Raw genomic sequence first — 10,059 nt, 5'->3', positions numbered from 1 at the left:
GTAGTGCAAAACAATACATTTTTATTTGTTCACAGTTAAACACAAGCAACTGCCTTGACATTTTAGAACATTCTAATAAGGACAGCAAAACCTCCTTTTGGTTTAAAGTTCTCTTTAGCTTAGATTGTACCATTTTTCCTTATATTTCATATTTATGGCATTTAATGTGGATTGTTTAACATGCTTACAAAGAGCGAGGCAGGGAACAGATTAACTTTTGACAAAGACAGCGTTTTTAGATTTAACTAAAAGCAGTCAGTTAAAAATATCTGTCTCCACTTCATTGATGGGATCCCTTTAAACAAAATGCAAGTTACTACATACAGTAGATCCATAATTTTAGAGATTTACAAGAACAATGGCAAAATTTGTTCCTCCATAATCTTTGTGGTCCATAGATAAACCGTCTAAAGTGGTTTCTGATTCCATCCCAGTGCTAACATCCTTTTAAAAGAGAAAAGGCCACCTACTGATGAGCTCTGATTAGCTCCAGAGCATTTTTGCTAATAACAACAACAAAAGTCCCTCCACTAAAAGAAGTGAGTCACCATGTGGCAGGATAGTCTGTTAGGAATTGCCAAACTGAAGGGAGGGTCTATCTGATTCCCATAACAGAACTGTATCCAATAGCTGAGTTAGCCCTGTTAGGGGCAATGTGCAAACTGTTCACTTCTGGGTGAGTGGGATATGAAGCCGTTGAGTCTTCACTCATTTGCTATTGCAACTACCACCAAGTCTTAGAAAACCTACAGACGTGTCAACAAAACCAGTCAATGTCACTTGTAAGTGACACTATTTCCTATTCTGTGCAGGTTCAAGCTTTGAAAAAAACCACCAAAATTCACCTTTACTTTCAGAGTCAGGACTGGCTGACAGGCAGAAATGTATACAGACCATAGGTGTTATGGGAGAGGTGGAATGGAAGGGAAGGTATTGTCTGGTTGGGCAACAGGGAGGATGGGGGGCGGGGGGTTGGAAGGGGAGGAAATCACAGCAGCTGTTTGTCAGGTTAGCAGAATGCCAGCCTGCTTTGATCAGTTCTATCCCTACTTAGATTAGGTCAAGCTAGAAAAACAGAGTACAAGTGTAGTTGCCTTTCGGAAGATTCTTACCACCACCCCTGTAGACTGTTTAAGGAAAAAAAAGACGACATCTGTAAAAGTAGGAACAAAATGAACACTGGGGCAGCGTGGCTCTGAAGCTTTAAAAGGTCATATTACAGACTAAGTGATCCTGGACCCAGACATATCAGAGTCTCACATACATGAACGTCTCTCTCTTTCCTAATAATGGAGCTCTGTTCTGACAGGAAGGAAACCAGAGTTTGATGACCGACATAAATCCTGATCCCAAACTCCTTCAGCATGCAAGGCTCCCGATTGACTTCAATGGGAATAATAAAGATGGGAAGGCTGCAGGATTGGGTCCTGTATATCATTTTGAGCTACATACACTGGCCCAACAGCAAGCTCAATTGCTTGGGAGAGTGGAATGGAGGGGAAGGAGAGAGAGAGAGAGAGAGAGAGAGAGAAAACTAGGTAGCCACAAATTGAACTGCCATGACCTCTGTATCCAAGAGAGCAATAGCATTAGGGGGAGGACTTCCTTTGGGAGTTTATCCAATGATTCTTGATTCAAGCCTGGAATCTTATAAACTATTCCTGGGAAGAAGAATGTTTGAGATTCTTCAACCCAGAATGAGACTGTCTTGGTCAGCCTGGACAAAGATCACAATGAAAAGAAGAGTCCACGCAGCACAACTGTCTCCCAGCTTAGAGAAACATTTGCAGAATCTTCTTCAAAATGCTCACTTGGAAGTTTTGGTGAACCCGTCACTTTACACAAAATCTCTACATACTGTCCTTGTCTGGATCTCCCTGCACTCAGTATTCAGTTCTCATCACCTCCACTCACACAACAATTTAAAGGTCAGACAAGTACCAGTTTGTCAAACAAACAATGAACATCCCCCTTACCCACCCAAGGGAAAAAAAAAAAAATCAGAAGCAAGTATTTTAACGAGACCTCAGCAAATAGTTTGCAGTTCCTTGGGGAAGGACAATGTTTGTTCACATATAATTTTCCAGGAAATGTTAAGGACAAAAGAAACAATGATTATGAATTGGGGTGAATGCAACATCAGTTTGCAGATGTGTGTTGTTCTTTACCATTCAGTCACTTGACCATAGTCCAATCTACGAAGACCAGAGTTGGGGGAAAACAAACAGGCAAAATAAAGACCTTCAGATGAATGCACTAGAAACTCTGGTTTTGCTTTTTTCCAGAAGAACATAACCAAAAATCACCTGCAAGGGCAACACAATTAACTGTTCTAAATTGGAAGCTTGCTGAGAAATTTCAGCTAAATAAAGCACTAAGCATTCATAGGTAGATTCACAAAGGTTAATTTGGCCTCATATTGCACTCAAGTTCATAGGATGCAACCACTCATTGGGGAAGGGAGAAGGGAAAAAATACTTATAAATGCTAACAGTTGCCCCCTTCAAATTAGTACACACTGCTAATGATGGGATTTGAGAGAGGAGGAGGAGAAGCAGAAGAAAGTTAGGTTGGGCATTACCATTCCAGACCCTAAATCCATTTTGCATTCATTCAGCAGTCATCTTATGTAAAAAGACATCACTCCTGTTTCCACTGCTCGAGCTAGCTGCTCAGACCAATGAAACATAAAAGCTTTTAGTTAAACTTGCATTTGCGCCTCCTGTTCTATGCCAAGAATATGAAAATAACACTGATTGACTATCTTCCTTTTTAACTGTGGTCATGATGAGTTTCATTGTAGTCCATGATATGAAGCTGTCCAACACTGCTTTCCTGGTTCATGGGCGAGGGGTTGGGGTTGTCGGGGCTTGAAGGAGCCTTTGCCTCCACCATGCTTGGATCTTTACATAGTTCACTCTTTAGAGTGTCAGAAAGACTGTTGATGGTCATACCCTCCTCATCACACTGGCTCTCGCTCTTGTTGCGGAATAATTCACGCACTTTCATTCCAAGAAAGCTCTTGGAGCTGGGGAGTGAGCCTACAGTTAGTGGGACGCTAGTGGAAGGCTCCAGCAACATGGATGCTTCCCAGTGACTGCTGAACTGACCCATCCTCTGGTTCTGGGATTTTTCTGGGGTGGACAGCTCACTGCTGCTGCCTTTACTGCTACTACTACCCCGGGTGCTCGGAGGTTTGGTCTCTCCATTTCTACCAATTGCTTCTTCACTGTATCCTGCCACAGAGTCTGCAAAACCTTCATTACTACAATCCAGCCTGGAATGAGAGACAGAAAGAGTCAAAATGATGGCAGCAATGGTACACCATGAAGAGATTAACTTGTTGGAGAAAAAGGCAGTTTACTTTGATTAGTTTCTATGTCTACCATTACAGATGTGCTAAAACATACCGTCACCAGTTTCTCCTTTCAATCAATCCTGCAGCAAAGCATAAACCATTGAATATACTGTAGCCAGAAAGATAACCAACATCACGGATTTAGTGGTGGATGTAGGTTCAAGACTGGCAGAGATCCAAAGGGTAGGATGTACCTGCATCCTCACTGCTTTAGGAAAGTTCCCACTTGGATTTGTAGATCTATCCTTTGCCTGCTGTTGCCTGAACAATACCTGCTCTTACTATATCAATTGTTTTTTGTAGCCATTCTGATATTACTACAGAGCTAGGAGCAGGAAGCATTTCATGAGTAGGAAGGATTTATTTAAATCATATATATGTGGATGCTAATCAGCAGAACAGACAAATTCCTAAGAGGGCAAAGGTAACAGTTACCTTAATCGAGGTTAGTATTTCCTCCCCCAGTGGAGAATCCCTTTTTAAACTCGGATAGAAGTCTCAAGACTTCAATGAAAGCAATAAAATTGACAGCTTTTCTTTGACTTCCAGATAGCCAACTTCAATTCAAACGTACGACGTTTGCATAAAAGGGATGCCTCGGACATATCCTACTCAAGCCATTTATGCCCAACAAGTTTTGGCTGGTGATGATGGTAAATCCAGATAAGTTGTGAGAAACAATGCCTCATAACTGACCATGTTTCAGACCGGAAAAGATGGTCAATTCCTGAGACTTTTGTAGTCATAATGAAGGTTCAGCAATTTTCATGGTAAATGCAACAGTTTGGATTAGATCTCAACATCCAATTTTGGATATTAGCAAACCTAAAGGTCCTTATTTAACGCAACAGGAACAAAGTGCCAATGGAATAAACTATTTCCCTGGAGAAAATCCCATTTAAATAGACTGTATTGTCTACATTGCCTACACTAGGTCCTACCAGTCAGTCAACTAATTGTTACAAAGGGTAGAGCTGCCCAATCAGACAAGCTAAACTAGATTCATTATGCAGCAATTAAAATAGTTAAGAAAATTCTGTTTTGTTGTAGATTAAAATGACAGGTCCTGGATGTGAGCTACTGGAGCTCAAATTCTTCAGAGAGGAAATAAAGAGGGTTTTACTAGAATGGTTTTCACCTGTAGCTGGTTTGCATAGTATTTTAGTTACTAAAGAGCTCCTTTACAGTTTATTCTCAACTCTGTTATTGACTCACTGGGTGACTTGGACAAGCCACTCATCTCAGTTTCACCACCTGCAAGAATGAGAAAAGCTGATGCTTCACAAAGGTGAGTAAAGTACTTTGGATACTTAAGGATGGCAGACACTGAATGCTAAACATTACTTCGGGAGGTTTACCTCAAGCAGCTTGCAAGTAGCTCATCAAGTTTTGTAATATTGTCCTTACCTTTCTTCTGCTGCTTCAGCTGCTTCTGTTTTTTCATCGTCAAGTTTTTTCAATAGGCTATCCTTCTCCCATCGGCCGTACAGATCTAAAATCTCCAGCTCAAAGGCTTGTGTAATTCTTTTCTGGGCTTTGTATCTGCTCTCTACCGCTTGCAGCTGGTCTCTGAACATACAAAGAACACAGTACTATTAATTTAAAATTTTTCAAAGTATAACCCATCTGCCAATACATTTTTTTTAAACTTTATTTATAACAAAATAACTTCTATTGGTGAAAGAGACGAGCTTTCTTCTGAGCTTACACATACTTCTTCAGGTCCTGAAGAAGAGCTCCATGTCAACTTGTCTCTTGCACCAACAGAAGTTGGTCCAATAAAAGATATTACCTCACCCACCTTGTTTCTCTAATATCCTGGGACCGACACAGCTACAACAACATGGCAAACAGCTTTATCTATAGTGTAAGTTAGTATTAGTTACTGAAGTGAAATCCCAACCTTGCTTGGATTTTGACATCCTCCAGATATTTCTTTTGCTCCAGTAACAGGTGATCTTTCTTAGAAAGCTGAGACTCCAGTTCAACTATCCGCTTCTGGGAGGCATCAAGCCTCTGGCTTTGCTGTTGAACACAGAATTTTGCTTTCTCCAGTTCTTTCCGAAAGGCAGCCTGCATCATTTCCACTTCCTGAAAAAGAGGGGTACTCTCCGTTACTGAGAAATACACCATTTAGTGTCACACAAGTAAAAGGCTAAACTTTGGTCAGATACAGGAAAAAATCTACAACACTGGACCCATCCTATGTCCCTTTGCTTTGAAGAGTCTAAATCTGTTTTCTCAGGATTTCACTGGGGAAGAAAGGGTTACGGTTTTAAAGAGCGCTTTAATAGGGACAGGATTCCTAAATGCTTGTAGTATTTATACGTGTGCATACAGTTACAGATCGCATAATTTCTATGTAAGATGAAACAAAGCAAACGTCCAAAAAAAGAGATGCAGAACTGGAGAACTTGTAAATGTATCAGGGATACTAAATTACCATGAATATAGCTCCACATGACTGGAATTTATTAGCACATCAGTGTTCCTTACTTAAGCCCTTTCCAATAGGGGTAAGGCTTGTCAGTCTTGTATCAGATTAGAATGGATAATTTTCAATTTCTTTGAAATGTGGCCCGCAAAGTGCTAAAAAAGGTACTTTTTTTGGCTTTACAGTTCACTTTTACTGGTTGCTCTCTCTCATGTAAAAGCAGGTACACTGTCTTTAAGTGTCACTTGCCCTATTGGTACAAAAATGTTTCCCTGAGCAGGGTAATAAAATCATGTGGTCCTTAGAAGTTTTACAAAAAAAGGAGCATGAGATGTATGTGTGGTTGCAAGAGATAAGCACTCTTAGTGACAACTGTTGAAGTGACATGGCACTACTTCTGCATGGTGCAAGACCTACTGTATTAACACTAAGCACCTTCCCATGCAATATCTCAAGCAGCAGATTCTCTTTTTATCTTCATATAGAAAATTATATGTGATATGGATTTCTGCTCCATGGTGATACAGATGTAAGTTTCCAAGGTTACTGAACCTATTAAGGGTAGGCAATTTTCCAGGAAAAGCTAGTTTATGCCAGGGCGCTGGTAAATACCAGGTTAAAACCAGTTTAAACTGAAAAAAATAACTGCATCAGCGACCAGTAAATTCAGCAAGCATAGAACAAATCTTTTCAACCTTTGAATACACCCATTCAAAACTGAGGAATAAGTTCGGTCTATCCACTAAATCAAAGTTGGTCTTTTGCTGCATGGCCAAATGGACTGGTAACTTGCAACTCTGCATGCTTCTGATTGCTCAATGCTTCAAGCCTACAACTCTGCATTACTGTCATTTTCATAGAATGTTTTTGACTTTTATTTATATAATATTGAAAACTGAAATGAGTCATGACATGAATAACTTCCTTGAGAAAATACCAAACCAAAATGCAGTCATTCCAAAGTTCAGCATAATTACATATATTAATATTACACCCACTGCACTTTTACTTTTTACTTGTGCAACTCTAAATTAATCTATGTATTTACTGCATTATGTAACAACAATCTGAATGCATAACTAAACCTAAGTGTAATGTGGTGTGCATTAAACAAACAATTTTTAAAATAGAAAATGCCTTAAACTGTGATGAACTAGTTTTTCCTGGGGCAGTAAAAAACATCATTTTACCTAGTAAAAACTATGCCATCCAAGAAGCTATTTGAAGACAGACTGGATAGCCTGGCATGACTAACACAGTGCAGTATCATAGCCAATGAGGTTAATCTGAGGTGTGATTATTGCTAGTTGAAAACTATTCCTTCATTTGCTTTGAAATTGGATGCAAACATTTATGTCAGTTTGTTTGATGATTTATAAAGAGTTTCCTTCTTCACTGAAAAGCCACTACTGAACTTGATGATGATCCTAAGGCAAATCTTTCCCGAAAGGCCTTGCCTGTGACCCACATACTGTACCTTTGTCGTGTCTGCATGCTTGTGCTGCAGCTGTTCCAAGTACAGCTCATTGACCTCCCCAAGAACCAGAAGCTGCCTATTCAAGAACTCCATCTGCTGCTGGACTGACTCGCTGTTGGAAAGCTTTAAAAAAAAGCAGAGTCAGCAGTGAACAGTTTAATCTAAGTGTCACACCTGACCTACACTACATCTGGGGGTTATTTTTTTACTGAAAAGAACAAGAAAAATCAAACCATGATGCCTAGGGAAAGTAGCAGGCAATTATGACAATCCAGTGAATGGATGTTACTCAGAGTTGCTGCAGGTAAATTGTGGCATCCCATGAGACAAATGTAGCATTTAGTTAGCTTAACCACTCAGTTTGCTTCAAATAAGGTAACTGCTTCTCCATTTGTATGTGAAGTCCCTTTAGTTTCTGACAGGGGCTCTTTAACAGACAGTAAAATACAAGGAGCGCTTTAATCCAAGCACATTATGAATTACTCCTGGGGGAATTCTGTGCCACTGTGCATGCGAACAATTTATGTCCCCCGCAGATTTTTTTACTTCCCCGCAGTAAAATGCCTCTCTGATGGGGAAGCATAGGGAAGCCACAAGAGGGGTCATGAGACCCTCCCCAGCAGTATGTTTTGAGTGCCCAGGGTGGCCGGCAGAGAGGTAAATCACTGTGGGGCATGGGGCAGGACTGGGGAAGACCTGGCTGGTGGCTCCTACTTTGCGCCAGGCTCAGCTGCTATTTCCGGCTGAACTGGGGAGGATGGAACGTCCTTTTCCTCTGCATGGCATCCTAGGTCGGCTCAGACCCACCCCCAGATTTCTTCCCCAGTTGCAGGAAGCTCTGCAAACTCCTCCCCCCACCCACCACTTCCTACAACCATCTCTCCTCAGCTGCAGGGGAAGGAATCGCTGTACAGGGAGCTGCTCCCCCATCCACCCAACCCCCGTGCATCCAGATCCCCCTCACACCCAGACCCTCCTGTCTAGTCTCACCTGCTCGTACTCAGAATCTGCCTGCTGAGCCCCACTCTCCCTGAACCTGGACCACCCTGACAAGCCACCTGCACCCAGATCCCCACCCTTCCAATGCCCAAGCAGCTGCACCTGGATCCCCACCCCACTGAGCCCACTCCCCCAGCATCTGGACCCCCACCCCCACCCCCGAGCCCCAACCACCTTCACCTGGACCCCCCTGCAGAGTCCCATTACTGTTGCATCCAGAACCCACCTCCCAACAAGCCCCTGTGCACCCAGATCTCCCCTCCACCCAGATCTCCCACTGAGCCACCTGCACCCAGATTGCCCCACAGAGAACCCTCTCAACCCACATCTGGCTCTCCCCACATTAAGCCCCTCCACACTTGGGTCCTGCCTTCCTGAGCCAGTCTGCCCACACCTGGTGCACCTGGCATGGAGGGGCAGGGGCCTGGAGTGTTTCTGGGACAGGCCCAGTCCTTGCGCTGTGTCAGGGTTAGGTGCAGCCTCACCGCTCAGTCCGTGTCCTGGAGGGGCATGGGGAGGGTGCACAGTGATCTCCCACCTCTCTGCAGCCAGTGGCCTGTGCTCCCCAATGCCAAGCTGGAACCTCCACATTTATTTGACAAATAAAATTTGCAGAATTTTAAAATACTGTGTGCAGAGTTTTTATATTTCTGGTGCAGAATTTTTAATTTTTTTGGCACAGAATGTAATATTGGAGTAATATTGCTCAATCTGTGAAATTCCAAATGTGGGCCAGAGACCCAAAATGAGGAGCAAGATTTCAGAAGTATTAGGACCAAGCAAATTTAATTTCTTCAGCATAAAATTCTTCATACTCTGTGTTCTCACTCATTTAAAATCAATACCATGGAACTGAGTGTGGAATGAGGAGCAGCTTACCCAAAGTGATAAAGGCCTTATGAGGAACAATGAAATTTGAAAATGGGTACTAGCAAAAAAAGGACATAACAAAAGGGCCACAAAGGGAATCATACCTTCTGAGAAACTTGGCTGAGAAGCAACTCTGTGTGACACACCTTGTTGTTGGCTTTCTTTAATTCTAACCTCAAATCTGCAATCATATTCCTACAGTCCTTCAGCTTGGTCTGTTCAAATAGAGAGCAAGAGGCTTAAGGTTCTGAAACTGTACTACAAACCTAGCAAAATACACATTTGGCAGGATGGCCAGCATTCCTCCCACACAGCATAATCAGCTGTTACAGAGTAAACACTAAAAATGATCATCATCTACAGACTAGTTAAAGGCATGCAATTTGCCATTTCAAAGCAAAATAAAACAAAGCCACAAAGAATGGAATCAACTTAGATGAATTTTTAACTGCATGTTGTCTTATCTGGATTGAAGTGAGAGGTTTAATATACTTAAGAGCCATTTCGTGCCAGATCATTAGGGGGGTTATTTTTAAAGCTACGTTATCTGTTCACTATAGCTTTTCAATGCTATGTTTCATACCTGCAATTCCTGGCTCTGGTTGTAGAATTCTTCCCTGTCATGTTGCAGCTGTCGGATCTGGCTGTGAAGCTGAGCCACTATATTATCATGCTCTTCCTGAAATTGGTGGTATCTGGCCTGCTCTTTCTGCAGACTAAGCTTCAAGGAGTGGATATCTTTCTCCTGTAGTTTCAGCTGATCTTTCTGTCCGGAACCATATACCAAAAGTCAGATGACCAAATTTGCTATTTCAGCTAGTACATCAGAGACCCCTACCCCAAGTCAACCACCAAATAAAGGATCAAAAACAAAACCCACTAATAGTACAGTTTTCAAACTTGGCTATGTTACAGCACTTT

At 41.9% G+C, this 10,059-nt stretch overlaps 1 protein-coding gene and 1 pseudogene across 5 annotated transcripts in view; one reads left to right on the top strand and one right to left on the bottom strand.

Annotated features, from left to right (window-relative positions):
• Position 1: 1 nt before the first annotated feature.
• TSC1 (TSC complex subunit 1) overlaps positions 2 to 10,059 on the bottom strand; it is a 60,533-nt gene continuing 50,475 nt past the window's right edge. For all 5 annotated transcript variants that reach the window (XM_054007291.1, XM_054007295.1, XM_054007294.1 and 2 more), the window contains 6 exons: positions 9,722 to 9,904; positions 9,243 to 9,353; positions 7,270 to 7,392; positions 5,262 to 5,449; positions 4,766 to 4,927; positions 2 to 3,277 (listed from right to left, as the gene is read on the bottom strand). In XM_054007291.1, coding sequence (XP_053863266.1) covers positions 2,773 to 3,277; positions 4,766 to 4,927; positions 5,262 to 5,449; positions 7,270 to 7,392; positions 9,243 to 9,353; positions 9,722 to 9,904 — 1,272 coding nt within the window. In that variant the 3' untranslated portion in view covers positions 2 to 2,772. The remainder of the gene's footprint in view (positions 3,278 to 4,765; positions 4,928 to 5,261; positions 5,450 to 7,269; positions 7,393 to 9,242; positions 9,354 to 9,721; positions 9,905 to 10,059) is intronic.
• On the top strand, positions 7,045 to 7,172 carry LOC128825464 (U4 spliceosomal RNA; annotated as a pseudogene).

Source organism: Malaclemys terrapin, chromosome 17, assembly GCF_027887155.1.
Source record: "Malaclemys terrapin pileata isolate rMalTer1 chromosome 17, rMalTer1.hap1, whole genome shotgun sequence".
NCBI lineage: Eukaryota > Metazoa > Chordata > Testudines > Emydidae > Malaclemys > Malaclemys terrapin.
The sequence above is the reverse complement of the archived record's forward strand: the minus strand, read 5'-3'. Positions and strand labels throughout refer to the sequence as shown.